At 60.8% G+C, this 18,956-nt stretch overlaps 1 protein-coding gene across 1 annotated transcript in view; it reads left to right on the top strand.

Moving 5' to 3' along the window:
* Positions 1-18,956, top strand: part of SULF2 (sulfatase 2) — a 79,776-nt gene that overhangs the window by 14,270 nt on the left and 46,550 nt on the right. The window contains exon 2 of the mRNA XM_055137517.1: positions 8,902-9,102. Coding sequence (XP_054993492.1) covers positions 8,928-9,102 — 175 coding nt within the window. The 5' untranslated portion in view covers positions 8,902-8,927. The remainder of the gene's footprint in view (positions 1-8,901; positions 9,103-18,956) is intronic.

Genomic DNA, 18,956 nt, shown 5'->3' with positions numbered 1-18,956 from the left:
ATGCATACATGCACAACGCATTTACATACACACGTGTCCGTACACACATTCTGTCTCCATGCCTCCCCGCTCTCCAGCAGCACCGCCAGCCCCCCTCCCCCATCCCCTCTGCCCAGCGCACCCCAGGCCAGGCCGGGTCACATGTCACGGCAGATCCTTCCTATCAGGGTCCCAGGGAGAAGGACTGGCCTCCCGGCACTCACTGGGTGCTCACGGGATGGAGCAGCCCCAGGCTGGAGCGAGAACAAGCTCATGAGGGGCCTCAAGTGGGAAAAACATACACGCACACATATGCATGCACACATGCACACATACACACACATGCATATGTGTATGCACATGCATGTATGCACACACATGCATGTGCACACATGCATGCGGGCACACATGCACATACACACATGCATGCACATACATGCATGCATGCATGTGTGCACACGTGCACGTACACACACATGCACACGCACATACACACTGTCATACGCCTGGGTGGGGCGAGATGAAGGAATCACGAGTCTGGGAGGACAGTGGGTCAGGCCAGCAGGCGCAGAGGCAGGAGGAGACTCTTCCCCGGCCACTGGCCCCGGGGCCCAGGCAGGCCTGCTTTTCTTGGCTGCTGAGGAAACTGAGGCCAAGTTGGGCCTGGATTTCATGACTCTCACACCCACGTTCCTTCTGCTTCTTAGTGCCACCACTGGCTTGTCACTTGGCAAGAAGGTCTGAGGACCGTTTGCCTGCAGTGGACAGGACAGGACCCCCGGCGAGGCTGTGGGGACCTTCTCCTGCCACTGAGAGGCAGAAACTTGGCTGGGAGGATACCTGAGTCTGTGTTCGTCCCCTGAGCCCATGCTCCGCCCCCGCTCCCTGCACTCCACCCCTGTGCCAATGCTCAGCCCCTGCACCCACACTCCACCCCTGCGTCCACACTCCACCCGTGCCCACGCTTCACCGCTGTGCCCACTCTCTGCCCCTGTGCCCACACCACCCCTGCACCGTGCCCTGCCACCTGCATGCCCCACCATTCAGGCTCACTCAGTTGTGAGTGACAAAGTAGCAACTTGAATGACTGTAACGGACTTGGGGTAACATTTGATTCAGTTCTCAAAGAGTCAAAGCATGAAAAAGTTGACCTGAAAAGAAAGGCAACAGCTAAGCTAGTTAGAGAGCATGAGTGGATCATTGGTCCTTGAAACCGAGAAGGCAGACAAGAGTCTCCTCCTCCTTCCGGCCCAGCTGGATCCAGGTGTCGGACTTCGTTCAGAACCAGCAGGTGGCAGCTGCAGCCCTTTCTGCCCATGGCCTGTGCCAGCTCCCTGTGAGGCAAGGTAGCCTCTGCCCTCATCCTGGTCCTCGCCTTGGCAAGGATAACTTGGAGTCTTGCTCTTCCTGATTGGTCAGCCCAGTGTATTGCCCTTCTCTGGTTGGCCAGTCACAAGGAGGGAGGTGGGATTTACAGTCCAGCCTTGCAGTGCTGGAGCTGGGACCTCAGTTGAAGGGGAGAGGCCAGGGACTGAGAGTTGATGAGGTTCCCGACTTCAAACTGGGGCTCACTCTCCTGTCTTCAGCCGAGGGGCTGTGACTTAATGATAGTTTCATGCATTTGTAGTTTTGGATAGTTTTACTCCAGCGCCACACATCAGAGTGCCCGCCTCCCCCCACCCGTGTCCCGACAGCCCCTCACAGCCACCCCCCCCACCCCTGCAGACTCAGTTCTGTGAACCAACCCTCCAGTTCTGCTGCTTCGGCCTTCTGTTGCTGTTGCCCCTGACTGTGTGGCCCACTCTGGCTCTCTGCCATCCTGTATCTGTCCCTTTTCTTCTGACATGCGCAGCGCCCTCGAGTTCCATCCTTACAGCAGCGCAACTTCATCCTTTCTTACTGCTGCATAGTATTCCATGTGGATATTCACAACTTCTTGTCCACTTGTCCATGGGTTGGGCGTTTTGGGGTTGTTTCCGTCCCTTGGCCGTTGTACTAAGTGCTGTGATGAACACAGCCCTGTCCTTTCTGATGTTTTTGACTCTGGGGGGCGAGGGGGGGTGGTCAATGCCAAGAAGTGGTCTTGTTTGGGCCCTGTGGCAGTTCTGTCCTTACCTTTCCAAGGATTCTCCGGTCGCTCCCCCGGGCAGCTGAACCTCACAACAGTCCCACCCACAGTACATCATCCTCGCCACATCCCTGCCAGCATCGGCGGTTTCCTGAGTTTTGATCAGTGCCATTCTCACTGGTGTGGGAAGATTTGCATCTTTCCTGATGATAAATGATGCTAATAAAATGGGAGTGGCTCCACCCCCCACACCCACCTGCCCACATTTCCTGGGGTCTGTCCAGCTTAAGGATATCACCGTTTCAAGTCATCCTCAATCTTCCACGAGGCCCTAAAGGTCACAGGAGGGGAAGTGCTGTGGCCAGCAGCCAGCAGGTGGTGTCCCCGTGATCAGAGCTGGACGCCTGGCCCCGACAGCACACAGGTCCTCTCTGGCCCACTCCGCATGCCCCTAATGGACGCCCGTGGCCTCTGGTCTACTTGTGCTTGGCCACTGTCAGCCCAGGAGAGCAGAGACGGTGTCTGTTTGGGGTTTTAATGCACTGACCAGTAAACAGAGCACATAGCACACGTCCTGATATTTGACCATCATTTGTCAATTATCCTGGCCTCCCAACCGCCCCCACATGGCATGGCACCCTGGCTGTTCCCGCACATGACACCACAGCGATGCCTGGCTTCCTGATGCCCGGTTTCCAAACAAGCCTCTCTGAGCTCCGCTGTCCCCAGACCCCTGCCCTGGTGGCCCCCTCCCGCCTGCCTGCCTCTCTCCCGGGCTGGTGTCTTTCAGTTCCGGCTCCTGGCGGGGCCGATGCCCTCGTATCTCAGCTCCGAGGGCAGCATTTTCCCTCTGTCTCCCTCATCTGCATTGCCAACCGCGTGGGGCAGAGGCGCCTGAGCCTTTCTTTCCCCTGAGTTGTGCTGGGCCCTCAGGAGGGGGCGAGGGGGGGCTGCAGGGGGGAGGCAGCTGCTTTTGAACCCTTCTCAGGAAATGCCTGATTGCCTTTGCAGATCCTGAGCCCTTTGTCCTGAAACCTGATCCTCTTCCCCCAGCCCCCAACTAGGGGTGAAGGACCCTCTCACCTCCCGCCCTGCTCTGGGCATCTGGCTTGCTTCACTGCCCCCAAAAGCGACTCCAGGAGCAGGCCCAGGGAGCCTCAGGTCGGGAGGAAGGCTGGGGAGAGTCTGTGGCCTGCGGGTTGTAGAATCCTTGTCCTCTGACAGCCGTGCAGAGGGGAGGCCAGGCTGGAAAACTCGTGTTGTCGGGGCGGAGGGAGAGAGCGACAGAGACTCAGGGATGGTGAATTTCCGGACCACACATTCCCAACTCCCACTTTGCTCCAGCTGTGTCCCCTGCCAGAGGCAGCACCTTCTCTTCCACCTTCTCCTACTTCTGCCTACCCCCTGATGGCACCTTCAGAATGATGCCCCTATTAATTCGACTTCTCACACTTGACTCTGTGGCGGCTCCTCCAGGCAGCCCTCCCTAACTGCACCTGGGCTGGCTGTTCCCTCCTCCTCCCTCCTCTGTACAGCACCCATTAGCTCAGCTGCTCATGTCGTTCATCTGTTTCCAAGCAAGCACGGGGGTCAGGAGAAGGCTCTGGGGTCAGGACTTTGGGTGCAAAGCACCACCGTGCTGTGTGCTTGCTTTATCAGCCCTGCAGGAAACAGCTGGTGACCTCCAACAAAGGTGTGAAGATGAAGGATGCAGATTCCAGGGCCCCTTTCCTGGAATTTGGAGAGGGCCTACTTCCCCCACGCCCCTCCCGCCCCCGGGGCTGCATGCCCTTCAGTCCAGCAATAGGAGGATGTGGTCGTTCCCAGGACTCAGGCTGCCCGGCTTCCTGGCGAGCCCCTCACCTCGCCTCCCCGCCGCCCAGGGCCCTGGCCGTGTGCCTGTGGCCAAGCTGGGTCAGGGGGAGCGGGAGAGTGCAGAGCCTCTCGGTGTGGTCCAGCCGGAGAACTTTCTGGGCACAGAGGGGAGAGGAGAGGGGCCGAGGAGGGCCGCTCACGTCACGCGAGCCAGGGCACTTTGGGTCAGTTTCTAGAACCTCCCCCGGCCCCAGCCCGGCACGTGCAGATGGCGCTCCCTGACTCATCTGAAGAGTGCTTAGACCTGGGCTCCGGACTGGCCTTAGAACCAGCTGGACCTTGGGGAAGCACGCGCGAGCTCCAGGCGGGGCTCATGCCTCAAGTGTGGGAGGTCTGCTTTTCATCCCCAGCCCGGCCAAACATAAATAAACCGTCTCTTTTATTCCTCTGCACTGTGTTATGGTGTCAGATCAGACGAGCAAAGGTTAGAAAGGCCCCTTGTTGGCGCTTGGAACACCCACAAGATGCAGTTTGGATCAGCCCAGTGTCACCAGCGTGCGCTCGCCACCCAATGGGTGGCCCTGGGCAGCCGCGGGCTCCGCCCCTGGACCAGTCAAGCCAGACTCCAAGTCCTTTGCACGGCGGCCAGGTCCCGGGATCCTCCCTCTCTCTCTCATTGGCCACGCCTGAGCCTCGTGTCTGCCTCTGAGCCAATTGCCGGAGAGCTAGGGAGGCGGCGTGTTCTGATTGGTTCCTCCTGGGTCACATGCTGTACGCTCGAGCCCAGCTGAAGGAGGAAGGCAGAGCAGTACCCCCACCAGAGCAGAAGTGCTCGGAGCCCAGGGAGAGTGTTCTGCATCTTGTCTGCCATGACCCAAGCTCTGTTTTGGGGGAGCGGGGCCGTGGATTCAAACAAAGCCAACGTAGCCGTGGGTGAAGTGCACAAAGTACAATATCCAGTTGTCAGATGTGGGCATTGCTGTGGGAGAAAGAGGAGAGACTGAATTTTTGAACCTGCCTAGGTGGCATTTGAGCCAAGACATTTGAAGGAGGGGTCCAAAGGGGGCCAGGAAAAAAAATAGCTGGATGAAGGCTCCAGAAGCCCAGACAGCACGTGCAAAGGCCCTGTGGTGGGGACTTGCCAGGGATGTGCAACGAATAGCAGCAGGTGTGTGGCTGGAGCTCTTGAAACAGCACAAGGAAGGTGGCGTGACCCCGGGACATCCTCCTAGGGGGCTGTTCTGCTCTGAGCAGGGTCATCCTGTCAGCCAATATGGTGCCAACTGATATTAGAACCTCTGCACTCTGCGTCATGTACACGAAGGTGACCTTCCGGGAGCAGCTGCAGGGCTAGTCCTGGAAGCTGTTGGAATAGCAGGTGGTGCCCGCGGCCGGAGGGAAAGGCAGCGGCTGGGGACACACATTGCCCCAGCTTGGCTCTCGGTTCAGTCACTTCAACTCTTTTTACACCAGGAAGGGGAAACTGGAGGCAGAATCTCTTGTGTCATTTTTAATTGATTTCTTCAGCATCCGGAGAGGGGCTGGCATGAGGCCAGGAGAAGCGAGAGCCGGGGGAATTCATCAAAAATCGACCCACTGATGACTTGATCTGATGAGATAATTAGCTCCTGTTACTCTCCAGTGTCCGGTCTCAGCTTCTGACTTCACCCAGAGGAAGAGCGTCCTGGAGGGGGTGACAGCTGCCCCAAGACCATGGGAATGCCAGGAGGGCCACCGTGGGCAACGGCTCAGAGGGCTGGAGCACATGGCTTACACGCAAGGGCCCCAGGTTCGCCTGGTGGCACGGCATGATTCCCCCTGAGCACCTAGCCAGGAGTAGCCCCAAGTGCCAGCACTCACCAGACTGGGTTCTAAGCATCTCCGTTCCCCGCTTAGCCCGGGACCCTCATTATGGGGCAGGTCCGGGCCATCCTGCCCCTCCACATCTCAGAGCTAGAAACACCCCCGGAGGGAATGTGGATGCCTGCGGCTTCGCCAGAAAGAGGAAACTGAGGCATGGAAACTCACACGAGATGTGCTTCCAGGTGCTGTCTTTGCACAGGCTGCCCTGAGCCGGCCACTGCCTGAGCCCCGTGGTCGGGGGTGGATTTCCACTGTGCGTGTCCCCCCGGGCCTGTCGGCAAGTGACTCTGCAGAGGAGCTGCACGACGCTCAGAGGAATGGCGGAGCCTGGCCAACTCCCGGGGAGCACTGTAGAGGGTTGTTTCTGGTGTGCATGAGAGAGGCTGCTGATGGGGCCCCCGGGGCCATTCTCGGCATTATTCCCACCCTCGGCGGTGATAAGAGCAGTGTGCATCGTGGCGGGTCTGTGGCCCAGCACTGACTGTCACAGCAGGCTCACCCAGGCGGTGCGTGGACTTGCAAACGAGATTAAGGTTGAGGACCCCCCCAACAGACCCACCCACAATTGAGGGTGCTCCAGGCACAGTGAATCCCACCAGTCCGTTGGCTCAACCCCTCGTGGCTGCCCAGCAGGAAGTTGTTTCAGGATAAATGCTAATGTGTTTCACCTCCTTTCAGCACCAGCTAAGGTCCCTGAAAGAGAGAGAGAGACAGGGCCAGAGTGAAAGTACAATGGGTAAGGGCATTTGCCTTACATGCAGCCGGCCTGAGTTTCATCCCCAGCACCCTACAATGGATATTATTCTCCTACCATATATTTTTTATATCCCACAAGTGAGTGCAGTCATTCTGTATCTGTCCCTCTCCTTACTCATTTCACTCAGCTTGATACTGTCCATGTCCATCCAGTTTTATGCAAATTTCATGACTTCATCTCTCCTAACAGCTGTGTAGTATTCCACTGTGTGGATGTACCATAGTTTCTTTATCCAGTCGTCTGTTCATGGGCACACGGGTTGTTTCCAGATCCTGGCTGTGGCAAGTCAGGCCCTTTCCAGAGGGGCTCAGCTGAGGTGGCAGTGGCGTGTCACTGCAGCCTGGGCATGTGCTGGAGCAAGCACAGTTGGGAGATGTGGCTTTGGGGGTGCGGCCCTCTCGTGAGCTGAAGGTCCGGGACTTTGGACCCCACTTTAGCCACTTTTTCTTCCGTGATCACAGGACAGAGATTTCACCCCAGGCGCCCTCAGGTGTAAGAGGGGGCGATCAGTACCCACGGGAGAGTGGCTGCGGGAGTGGACAGGCTCTGGCGTGCGTCTCTTGGCGGGTGACCCCAGGACAGCCATAGTGTCCACTCTTCCTTCATGCCCACTCTGCAGAAGGGGGAAACTGAGGCACCATGTCACTGACTCATCCAGGGCCTCCAGCACGGAGCGCCCTGGTTCCTTGTCCCTTGTCCCCCCTGCTGGGTGAGGGGCACAGAGCAGGTGCTGGCACTCGTTCCGTGTAGCCGCAGCGGGAGGGGAGGGGGCATAAGACCAGGAGAAGGCCCCGCTTTTGTGTGATGGGGAGGGAGGCGGGTAGCAGATCGTCCACGTCCACAGGTGGCTGTGGCTCTAGTAGGGTCTGGCGGGGGGCTTGTGCCATCAGTTATAGAGCCCAGGAATATATACCTGCAGAGGAGGTAATGTGTGTGGTCGAGGTGACGCTGTCAGAATCTGGGGAGGCGCTTCCAGGCTTATGGAGGAGCAAGTACCAAAGCCCTGGGGTAGGACTGGTCAGCTTCATGGGAGCAGCAGAGGCTGGAGAGCTGTGGGGCAGAAAAGGGGCGCTGGCAGGGGAGTTTGGATTGTGTTTCCAGGGCACAGATCGGGCGGGGGAATGGCACGGGAGTCAGGAGCCCTGCACGGCCTCCAGCGAGTGGCCCATTGCTCCGGACCCAGGGGCCCCTGCTGGTCTCATAGGAAATGAGTGACCCGACTGGCTGTCCTGGGGGAGGGGGGAAGGGGCTGAGGAGTCGGGGGAGGGGGTGGCGAGAGACCCCCTCAGGCACATGGTGCCATCCAGAGGCTGCAGCTGACACACTCCTATGATGTGGGGAGCTAGGGGGTCCCTGAGGGTCCTGAAGGGTCCTGAGCCCTGAGCCCTGAGTCAGGTGGGGCCAGGGGCCCGGCGAATAGGAAAGCGGATAGAGATGCTGCACAAGGCCAGGGCACTGGCTTCCTGCCTGCACGCCACCCCTCTCCTTCCTCCCCACTCTCCCCCTCTCCTCCCTCTCCTCTCTCCTCCTCCTCCTCCTCCTCCTCCTCCCTCTCCTCCCTCTCCTCCCTCTCCCTTCCACCCAACACGGCCACCTCTGCCCTCCCTCCCTCCCTCTCTTCCCTCCCTTCTCTCTCTCTCTCTCTCTCTCTCTCTCTCTCTCTCTCTCTCTCTCTCTCTCTCTCTCTCTCTCTCTCTCTCTCATTATTTTAAATAAATGAGACCAAAAGTGTATCTGGACAGGACCTGAAGGCTTATTTCCTCTAGGAGCAGAAAAATAGCCTTGATGAGCAAGAGGGGAGTGTGGTGGGGCCACGATCTGCACCCCGGGGCCTCTCCCCAGCTCCCACTTGCAACCACCTGCCCTGGGCTGGTGGGGGGGTGGGAACATGCTGAGTGACAGCGACAGCACTTTGCCCTCAGCTTCTGAATCCTCAGTTTCCCCTTGTCCCTTGGTTTCCTGTGTACCTGTTAACCTAGGTGGGTCTCTGGCCTGGTGAGGGGACCCACGGGCCATCACCCCCTACACACGCACACAGACACACCCCCCCCTCCTCTCCCTTCCCCTCCCCCGCACCTGCCCCATAACTTTGCCTCTGCACCGGAACTGAGGTTCCACACTGGCTGGGTGCTGGAGAAACACAGGGGGAGTGGTACTGCCCAGAGACCCCCATCCTGTTCCTGCTACCTCCTGCCCACCTCTGTACCCCGCCCCCCATCCCCAACCCTGTAAGGAACATTCCTGGAATATCTACCCCAAACCAGGGCTTCTTCCTTCCCATCTGGGAGATCTGTCCACTGCGGGGACGTGATGGTCACTAGGCTGATGTGGCCTGGGGCTGGCCAGACGCCGCCCGCCTGGCCGGGAGCACCGCAGCCCTTGCCCGCCTGCCAGCACTGACCGGCTCTTTCTCCCGCAGGAGGGACCCGCGAGCGGACCGCAGGGATGGCCCCCGCGGGCCTGCTGCTGGCCGTGCTGGGCGCCGCCGTGCTGGCGCTGCTGCCGGGGAGCTCGGCGCTCCTGGCCCACCCGCGCTTCAAGGGCCGCTTCCAGCGCGACCGCAGGAACATCCGCCCCAACATCATCCTGGTGCTCACGGACGACCAGGACGTGGAGCTCGGTAAGCGCCCGGCGCCCAGGGACGGCCCATCCCGCCCCCCACGCCCCCGAGGGGGGGTCCCGCGGGAGGGCACAGAAGTGCAGCGGGAGGCTGAGCAGTGCCCCTCGGGGGAGGCCCCAACCACGCTGACCTTTGCTGCCTCCTGACGCCCTGGGGATGAGCCTGTCAAGCGACAGGGGACTCGGAACTGACCAGGAGGGGCGCCGGCTTGCGCCTGTGTGCAAGTCACGGGCATGCGTGCAGGCGTGTGCGTGCATTGTCTGCACAGTGGCCCCCAGCTCCACCACTTAGGGCCCACCCACTTAGGGCACCCACTTAGGGCCCACCCACTTATGAATCCACCCACTTAGGGCCCACCTACATAAGACTCCACCCACTTGAGACTCCGCCCACTCAAGACTCCACCCACTTAGGACCCGCCTGCTTAAGACTCCACCCACTTAGGGCCCCACCCACTCAAGACTCCACCCACTTGGGGGCCCCACCCACTTGGGGCTCCACCTACATAAGGCTCCACACACCAAAAGCTCAACCCACCAAAAGCTCCAGCCTCCATAAATGGTCAGTGGCCAGTAGGGTCGTACTCTGTCACCTCCAGGGACAGGAAGCTGGTCCTTTGGGCACTGACACACTGGAGCCTCAGATGGGAGAACCCCCTCGCTGCCTCTGTCCCCGCTTCCTCCCTCACATACTCTGGGCTGCCCTGGGTGGGGGGTCCTGACTGCCCCATGAGGAGGGCTTTCAGACCCCCCAGTCTCACTGCAGCCTTGCGCCCAGCACTCTGTACCCCAGACTCCTTTTGGAGTCACAACTCAGGCTCCTCCTCTGAGTCCTTGGGGGTCTTCATGCCAGGAGGCTTTGCCCTGTGTTTTCATCTCCAGGAGGAGGAGACCCCCCCAAGTAAGGTTCCCCCAGAATGGGTCCTCCAGAGCCTGTCCGGGACCTGACCCCTGGAGTTAGACCCCCTCTGCCTCTTGGGGCAGGGCCTCGCCTTCCCGTGTCTTCTCCCCGCCGAACTTCCCGATTGTGTGGGTTCCGTCTCACAATAAGTCCCGTACAGCAGCTTCTGTTACAGAAACACAAGGCGGACCACAAAGAGAGAGACAGAGGTCATTCAAAACTTCCCAGTAGCCCCATTGGGGAAATAAAATAAAAACCTAATGATATTAATTTTAATTTTTCATGTTTGGCTTAAACCTTAGATATTTACTGTCATCTCAACTTAGCGTTAATATTTTAAAAAACCATCAATGGGGTATTCTACATTTTTATATTGGCTTTTGAAATCTGATGTGTGTTTCAGGATAGCATACCAGCAGGGCTAGCTAGCTCTCAGGGCCCTGGGTCCCACATGGCTGGTGGCCGCCGTCCTGGTTAGGACCGCACCATGCTGGACCCAAGTACCCAGCCTGGCCCCGCATCCTTCTGCTGTGTGCTTTCCCCTCTCACCCTCAGTTGCCATGTGGTCAGGGGAAGACTTTCAAGTGGTGGACGTAGCATGTTCAAGAGCCCTGAGGTAGGACGAAGAAGACAGATGGGGCCCGAGCCAGGAGGCCTGCAGAGAGAACTTGGGGGCTCCCTGGGCGAGGGGGTCTTCAGTAGCAGACCAGGTGAGGAGAGAGGTAGGGACTTGAGTATCTGTCCACTCTCAAGGGACCTCCGAATATTGGTGGCGGCCACAAACGTGAGCTGACTGGGGCAAGCCTTTGCCACCCTCTGTGGAACTGGGGGCTGGACCCGGCTGGAAAGCTCCACCCCGTTTGGAACCATTTGTGCAAGTCTGAATCAATCTTCTAACTGCCAGGCAGAGATGATTTATGCCAGGCCGAGTCACTCTGTGGAATGATTTGAGCTGCTGATCACAGATATGGATTGTTCGCGGGGAGCTTATCTGCACCGAAAGAATGTGGAGGGCGGAAGCCGTCGGTGCCCCGGCACCCGAGCCGTTAGCGACAGTTTGACTTCTGTGATCCCGTGCTCCCTGGGGCCTTGTCACCTGAGCTGTGGCCCCAGAAAGAGCGTTGCTGGTGGGGTTTTGCAGAGAGCATGTGGGCGGCAGAGCCTCCCCCCAAACTGGGTCTGGCCTCGTGCCCCCTAGCCCACCCCCGCCCAGCCTGGAAATCCTGAGCACCCCCGTGAAGCTGGTTCAGGCATTCCACTGTTGTGGGTGAAGTCTCGACCCCGTGCTAGAGCTGATGAACGGAGGACGATGGCTGCAGCGGAGAGAGCCGGAAGGACCAAGACTCAGGGTTAGAGATGAGCTGAGTAGACGCAGGGAGGGGCAGGAGGAGGCCGGGAGGGGGTGCGGGAGGGCCCAGGGGTGGACTTTTAGTCTTGAGAAAATGCACTCAGCTCAAGAGGCGTCTGCGCGGGAGAGCTGTGAGCTGCCGTCCGCCCCGTCCAGCAGGCTCCCCTTGGTTAGGCGCCCTCAGAGCACTGAGGGTGAGAGCAGGGGCCCATGGCACAGGCGGGAGCCGTGAAGGGCCGGGGTGGGCGAGATGGAGGTGGACGAAGGGGGCTGGGGTAAGAAACAGGAGCCAAGGACCGGCCCTCAGGGGCCGCACCGTAGTCCAGCGGGGAGGGTGCCTACCTGGCACGCAGCCAACCCGAGCTGATCCCCAGCCCCCCCCACCGTGTGGTCCCCGAGTCCGCCAGGAGCAATTCCTGAGTGCAGAGTCAGGAGGAGCCCCCAGCATCACTGGGTGTGGCCCAAAACCCAAAACCCAAAAACAAGGAGCAGCCCTGAGTCCCGGCCTGAGCCAGTGGACGCGCCCTCCAGGGACGCGCCATCTCACGGCCAGCAGTCCCGCAGGCTCCGCCTCCTGGTCCGCTGGCTGCTGCTTTGGCTCTGGCTGAAGCCAACAGAGACGTTGGGGGCCAGAGAGAGAGAGAGTTGGGGCTTAAGACACTCGCCTTGCACAGGCTGAGCCCAGGTCCACCGCCAGCACTGCACAAGCTGCCCTGAGCTGGTCCCGGCCAGCCAGGCGTCAGAACAGGGCTAGAAGCCAGCCCGGGACTGGCTTTTGGGTGTGGCCAAAAAAAAAAAAAAAGCAAGTACCAGAACTGGCACAAAGTGGCCCAGGGGCGCAACATTGGTGACCGTGCGCGTGCACACACACACACACACACACACACACACACACACACACGCGCACACACACGCACACACACACACACCCTCTCTCTCTCCTCCCCACCATACCACCCCCGCCCCCGGGTGGGGTTCAGCACCAAGACCAAACCGGTGACCAACCCAGACAGGTGTAAGCTTCTCCTCTTCACTCAGACCAGCCGGGGTCCTGAGAAGCGGTTCCCCTCTCCGGGGGTCTCAGCTGGGGTGCAGTGAAAATTCTAACCACAGGCCCGGGAGGGAGAGGGCTCGGCGGGGCGCAGGCCATACCTGCCGGGGTCCAAGCCCATCCCCAGTACTAAGTGGTCCCCCGAGCACCATCAGGAGTTGGCCTCCCACCCTCCAAATACCGATCAGGGAACTGCCCCTGAGTCATGCTAGGAATGTCCCAAAGAGGAAGATGATGATGGTGATGATGATGATGATGATGATGATGATGATGATATTTTGGGGTTGTTGCAGGGGAGGGTCACACCCAGCAGCGTTCGGGGCTTTTCCCTGCTCTGGCCTCAGCGGGGTGGGGGGAACCTTGTGGGGTGCCGGAGACTCAACCCGGGGCAGCTGCGTGCAAGGAAAAGGTCGTAAGCCCTGGACTGTCTCTGCAGCCCCACGCAGAGCAGGATTCGAGCTCAGATCCAGTGCTCCACTCCGCCAGGCGCCCGGGCTGCCATTGGTCGGGCTGATGGGGGAGGGGTGTGAATCTCCACGCCCGGGATGTCTCCATCCGCGCCGCCTCACACACAGGAGCGAGCATCCCGGGAGCATCCACCATTCTGGGTTATGGAGGTGGAGGCTTCAGCGCCCCCAAGACCCCTGACCCCTCCCCGAGAGCCCCCTGCCCCGGTGTGACCCATCCCGGCAGCCCCCCTGGAGGAGGCGGCCGCGCTGCTCCAAGGAGGTGGGGGGTGGGGGCGGGGTGGGCTTTTTATAAACCACGAGACAGACCCAGATCAATAATGCATGTTCCCAAAAAGGCCAGCACATTATCTCACAGCTGGCTACAACCGGAGCGCAGGGGGTGGTCCTAAAAAATTCATCATCTGCTATTTTCTGCTCCTCCGTGCAGGAGTGCGGAGGGTGCTCGGGGCTGGAGGCCTCTCGGCTAAGATCATCCCAGGCTCCCTTCCAGTCCCAGGGCGGGAGGAGCCGTCAGGGCCATTAGGGTCTGGCGGAGAGGTGGAGAGGGCCCCCCGCCCCCCGCGAGCCTAGCCAGGCTCTGCTCAGTGCAGGTGGGGGGCTGGCAGCCCACTGCTCCCTCTTCCACATCTGCGTCCTCAGATACGACCCTGCCCAGGGATCTGGTTCCGGGTCAGGCTGCTCAGGAAGGGGCCTTGGGAATGGTGAGCTTTAATGGGGGGGGAGGGGTGCACATGCCAGTCAGACCCCAAACCCAGAATGTCGCCTGTCGGTTCCTGAGGCCTCCTCGTGATCCTGAGTGTCCCTGGCTGGTGGGCGCTGACACCCCCCCCAACCCAGGTTGCTGGGTGCCGGTGTGTCCTCATGGGAGCCCTGGAGCCCAGCCACACCCCACAGGCATCCCTGACCTCGGAACATCTTTACTGGGTGCCCCGTCTAGCCAGAAAAGGGCGGGCGCTCTCGGCACCCCCAGCAACACAAGGCTGTGCAGCCTGGGGGAAGTGGCTTGATGCCCCTGAGCCTTGATGTCCTCATGTGTCAAGTCCTATGCAGGCCACTGGGTGCCCGTGCCTGTAATACAGCCCACCCGGTGGTCAGTCACCCCCACCCCACCGTCTGCCCGCGTCTCAGGGTGCTGTGTCCGCAGCGATTGCTCAGAGACCACCGGGGGCTCTGCCAGAGGCACTCGGGGGGCCTGCAGGGTCAGGGCCTCCCCCCCCCCCCCCCGGCACGTGCTGCGTCTCAGCCCTGGCCGTCTCGCAGTCGGCCTTGCGTCCACGTGCGTCTGGAAAGTGTTGTCTGTCCCGCGGCCATCCTGGCACTGAGTGTCCGGGTCGCTGCCATCCCTCGAGGCTGCAGATGTGGGAGCTGTGGCCGTGCCCCTGCGGGGATGCTCAGGGTTTCTGCGGCCAACATATCGCTCCTGGCGAACGGCCCCTCCCAAGAGGGCAGCCCAATGGCGTGGGGGTGGGGCAGAGAGGAGCCCCCAGAATGCCCGGGAGCAAGTGACCCATAGACATAAGAGCACAGGATTCAGAGCCGCTCCCGGTGAGGCTGGGTTTGCAGGGACGCTGCGTGAAAACCCAAGTCCCAGAGGACTGAGAAAACCCCGGGGAATTGCCCGTGTGCCCGAAATGCCCGGGTGTTCTTGGGCTGCAGGCGTGGCTGGCTCCAGGCGCCCCGTCCCCCCGGCTGTCCTGCTCTGAGCTGGACTCCGAGGCGTCTCTGCCCCATTCTCTCACCAGGTGCCCCTGGCATCACCAGCCCCACAGCCCTGCTGCAGTGACTCGTGCTTCTAGTTCCCCCCGTCCCACAAATACCAGAGCCCCCCAAAGTCATTCTCTTGGGTCTGCCACTCGCTGGGACATCTGGTCAACCGTAATCAACGGGGACGGGAACCCAAGGACAGGTGGGCCGGCTGCTGTGCCCATTCCTGGGAGCCGGGAGGGGGCCGACCCCGTGAGGATCAGGAGAAGGGGGGGCTTCCCTAGAGGAAACTCAGAATAAGGCAGAACGGCGTGGGTGCATGCACGCCGCCCCTCGGGGTTCCTGCAACAGGAGGCGCTGTCCTGAGGACGGAGTCCTTCCTCGGTGCTCATTGAGCACCGCTACTCGGCCCGAGGGAGCCTGGCACAGCCATCGCTCCTAGGCAAGAGGCAGACAGAACAGATGAATTTGGGGCTGGAGCGATAGCACAGCGGGGGGAGGGGGGGAACGTTGGCCTTGCACATGACTGACCCGGGTTCGATTCCCAGCATCCCCCATAGGGTCCCCTGAGCACCGCCAGGAGTCATTCCTGAGTGCAGAGCCAGGAGTAATCCCTGTGCATCGCCGGGTGTGACCCAAAAAGAAAAAAAAAATAAAGAACAGGTGAATCTCTGATCTTCAGGAACCTGACACTGCAGAGTGCGGGTCCCGGGAAACAGAAGCTCAGCAAAGCTCAGGAAAGCCGTGAGGGTGAGCGGGCGGGAGGCAGGGAGGGAGGGTCTCCCCCTGAGAGGAGCCCCCTCCGCCCCCCATGGAGAGCGTCCGGGGCAGGGGACCATCGAGTGTCACTTTCCTGAGGCAGCTGCGTTCCCAGGTGACTCCACAAGCTGCAAAGTCACAGAGCTGTGGAGCAGAGGCGCCCAGGGAGAGGCAGGGCCCGAGAGGGGACGGGGGCTCGTGGGGGGGGTCTCTGAACCCAGCTCGAGAAGAAGCCAGCAGGGGACACAGAGCGGGGAGACCCTTCAGGCCTGGGTCTCCCTGTGACCTCCCGAGACAGAAGATGGAGAGGATGCCATCAGACTGGGGAGCCCCAAGTGGGGTCTCCTGCGTGCACTGGGCAGGGGGTGGGGCCCACAGGGGGCGTCTGTGGCTGGTGCAGGCAGGAGCAGGGAGCAGGTTGCTAGACGCCTCGCGGAGGGTTGAGGCTGGCACAACACACTCACGACTCCCGTGTGGAGAGGGAGAGAAACGCTCCCGGCAGGGGCCTGGGCCGTTCAAGGAGGGGTTTCCTGTCTCCCGGGAATGCTCGGCCGTGGGCCGGAGAAGCTGCAGAGGGCAGAGGTCAGGGCAGGGCCGGGCTCCGTGGGCCGAAGCCGAGGAGGGTTGGAATGACAGGCAGCGTGGCGTGCGCTGTGCCCTGCCGGGCCTCGGCCTCTCACCAGCTTCCCGGGGTTTGGGGCGCTGGGAGCCCGAGGGCTACCCCACCTCCCCCTCCCCCGCCGCTGCCCGACCCCCATGCCCTTCCCCACCAGAAACCGCCTCTGGGTTCCGAGCAGGCTTGGCGAGAAGGGCCGGGGCGGGTTTCTGGCTGGGCGCTTGTTTTCCACTGGCGTCTGTGCAGGAGCACGGGGAAACCACGCCCCACGCTGCAGATGGACAGAAACCAGCCCCCCTGGCACCCCCCCCCCCCCCGCAGGCCTGGGGCGCTCGAGGGCCGGGAGGTGGGGGGGCGGTGCTGGGACCCCAGGGCAGGGCGCCCCAGCCTCACACCAGCTCTGCTGCAGCTTCCAGGTCAGCTCCTCTCAGCACCAAGTCCTGCGTTCCTGCCACCCCCAGCGGGCCGAGGGAGGCATGTGGGTGCAGGTTATCGCAGGAAGGAGAGAAGCTTGCGGGACCCACCCTGGTGTTCCACTGGCCAAGCACATTCCTTACAAGTTTTTTTTTTTTCTTAACCCCCCCCAATTCTTGGGAGATCTCTTAAATCCTGGACAGTAACTGTATCCGGGTTAGGTTTGGCTGCGTGTGAAAGGAAACATAAAATAACAAAGGCTTACATAAGGGCTTTGTTCCTCGTACACATAAAAAAATCTCTGGAAGTTGGCCGTCCAGGTTTGGCAGAGCTTCCCAGAGACCCAGCCGCTTGCTTCTCCACGAAAACTTTATGCCGTGCCAACCATGTGGCTGCCATCTTGATAGTCGCCTCCTGGCTCGGGCTGGCTGCGGGAGTGCCAGCTCTTTCAGCAGCATTCCAGGCCGCCCGGAGGAGGACTCAAAGGAACAGAAAAGATGAGCCTGCGTGTGAAGTCAGCTCCCGTGACTATTAAAAACGCCTTTTAAAAAAAAGGCCTCATCCCTGGCTGTGCATGTGACAGGGACAGAACTTAGTATTTGTTTCTCCAAACAATTGTAGCTGTGGGCCACGCCCAAACCCAGATTGCCAAGGACCCTGGTGGTTTGCCAAGTTGCAAGCAAGGGGGGGAACCACTAGTGATAAAGCAGCACCCAAGGCCAGTTAGCACTGGGGAGGGGGCGCGCTAGACCCTAACCCAGGCACCAGGGCAAGCAGCAGCACCAGACACGGAGGCCACCCACCAGGACTGCCCCCTCTGCTGACACTGCAGGGGGAGGTGGAGGCGTCCACTCGCCGTCCCCTGCCAGGGCACCTCGGTGTCAGGGGGCGGCTGGAGCATCTGGGGCAGGTGGTCTCACAGCTCAGTGCCGTGGAGACTAAACTCAGGGCGGAAGAATCATTGGTGGGCCACCCCGGGTCCCGTGCAGGCTGGCAGCCACCTGTGTTGGGGTGCTGGTGACCCCAGTACTCGGAGGTGGCAGGGCAGCCGGGCACAGGGCAGGGCGGTGCACGCCAGGCACTTGGTGGGGGCAGAGGGAGGCCTGGGTTTCGCTCCTCGGCCCAGGGAAAACCCCCAAATGGGGGAACGGGCTCCGGGGCCCCTGTGCTCACTCCGGCCGCGGTGACTGGGGCCTGGGGGGACTCCGGGAGACGGGGGTCTTGGTGGAGCAGCTTGGGGGCGTGGGGATTGTTGAGAGATGGGAAACAGCTTTCAGGGCATGCCCACTTTGTTTTTGTTTTTGAACTTGGGCTGACCCCGGTTCGATTCCTCCATCCCTCTCAGAGAGCCTGGCAAGCTACCGAGAGGATCCCGCCCGCATGGCAGAGCCTGGCAAGCTCCCCGGGGCGTATTCGATATGCCAAAAACAGTAACAACAAGTCTCACCATGGAGACGTTACTGGTGCCCGCTCGAGCAAATCGATGAGCAACGGGACAACAGTGCTACGATGCTACAGTTTTTGTTTTTGTTTCTTGCTTTTGAGGTCACACCCGGAGATGCACAGGGGTTACTCCTGGCTCTGCACTCAGGAATCACTCCTGGCAGTGCTTGGAGGACAGTATGGGATGCTGGGAATCGAACCCGGGTCAGCCGCGTGCAAGGTCTCCCCGCTGTGCTATGGCTCCAGCCCTGCGCCCACTTTGTTGACGTCACCCTCCAGGCGGAGAAGTAGCCCTGTTTCCTGCCCACCCAAAGGGGGGGCCGACGTGAGCACCCTCTGGGAGCACCCACTGAGGAGCTATTGTAGGCGGGAGGAACTGAGCACTGATTGCCGAGTGCCTCTGAACCCTCCCACCTCCAGCAGAACTCCCTCCTGGAACCTTCTAGAGCCCTAGCAGGTGGGGAGGGGGGGAGAGGTCATGTTCCCACCCCGGCAGCCAGGGTCCTCAGGAAATGCTGCCCCTGCCTTTGATCTTGCAGCAACCAGCCTGTTTCCAGTTCCCAGCTGTGGCGTCTGCAGGGAGAGCCACGGTCAGTGCTCAATACCGGGGGCAGGGAGGGGTGGGGGGAAGCAGGGACCAGGGCCAGGCTTAGTCTTCAGGTGGACTTAGCTCATCCTGTGGGCTGGAACAGAATCAGCTAAGAGCGGCAAACTCAGAAGTTCCAGGACCAGGCAGGGGGCTGGCGCGATAGCACAGCGGGTAGGGCGTTTGCCTTGCACGCGGCCGACCCGGGTTCTAATCCCAGCATCCCATATGGTCCCCTGAGCACCGCCAGGGGTAATTCCTGAGTGCAGAGCCAGGAGTAACCCCTGAGCATCGCTGGGTGTGACCCAAAAAGCAAAAAAAAAAAAAAAAAAACTAACAGGACCAGGCGGGTGACAAAGGAGGGAGAGGGCCTGGGCGGACCAGGGCAGGGCCGAGGCTCGTGCCGGGCCCTCCCACGCCACGCGGGTCTCTCTCAGCAGAGCGAGGAGCCGGGCTGATGGAAAATCTCTCTCCGCCGCACACAGCAGGCGTCGGTCCAGGGGCCCTTAGTCTGTGAGTGGTCCTGGGCGCGGCGGGGCCCAGAAACCGCAGTGTCGGGGCGT

Source organism: Sorex araneus, chromosome 5, assembly GCF_027595985.1.
Source record: "Sorex araneus isolate mSorAra2 chromosome 5, mSorAra2.pri, whole genome shotgun sequence".
Lineage (NCBI taxonomy): Eukaryota > Metazoa > Chordata > Mammalia > Eulipotyphla > Soricidae > Sorex > Sorex araneus.
Note: the sequence above shows the minus strand (reverse complement) of the source record. Positions and strands in the feature narration are given on the sequence as shown.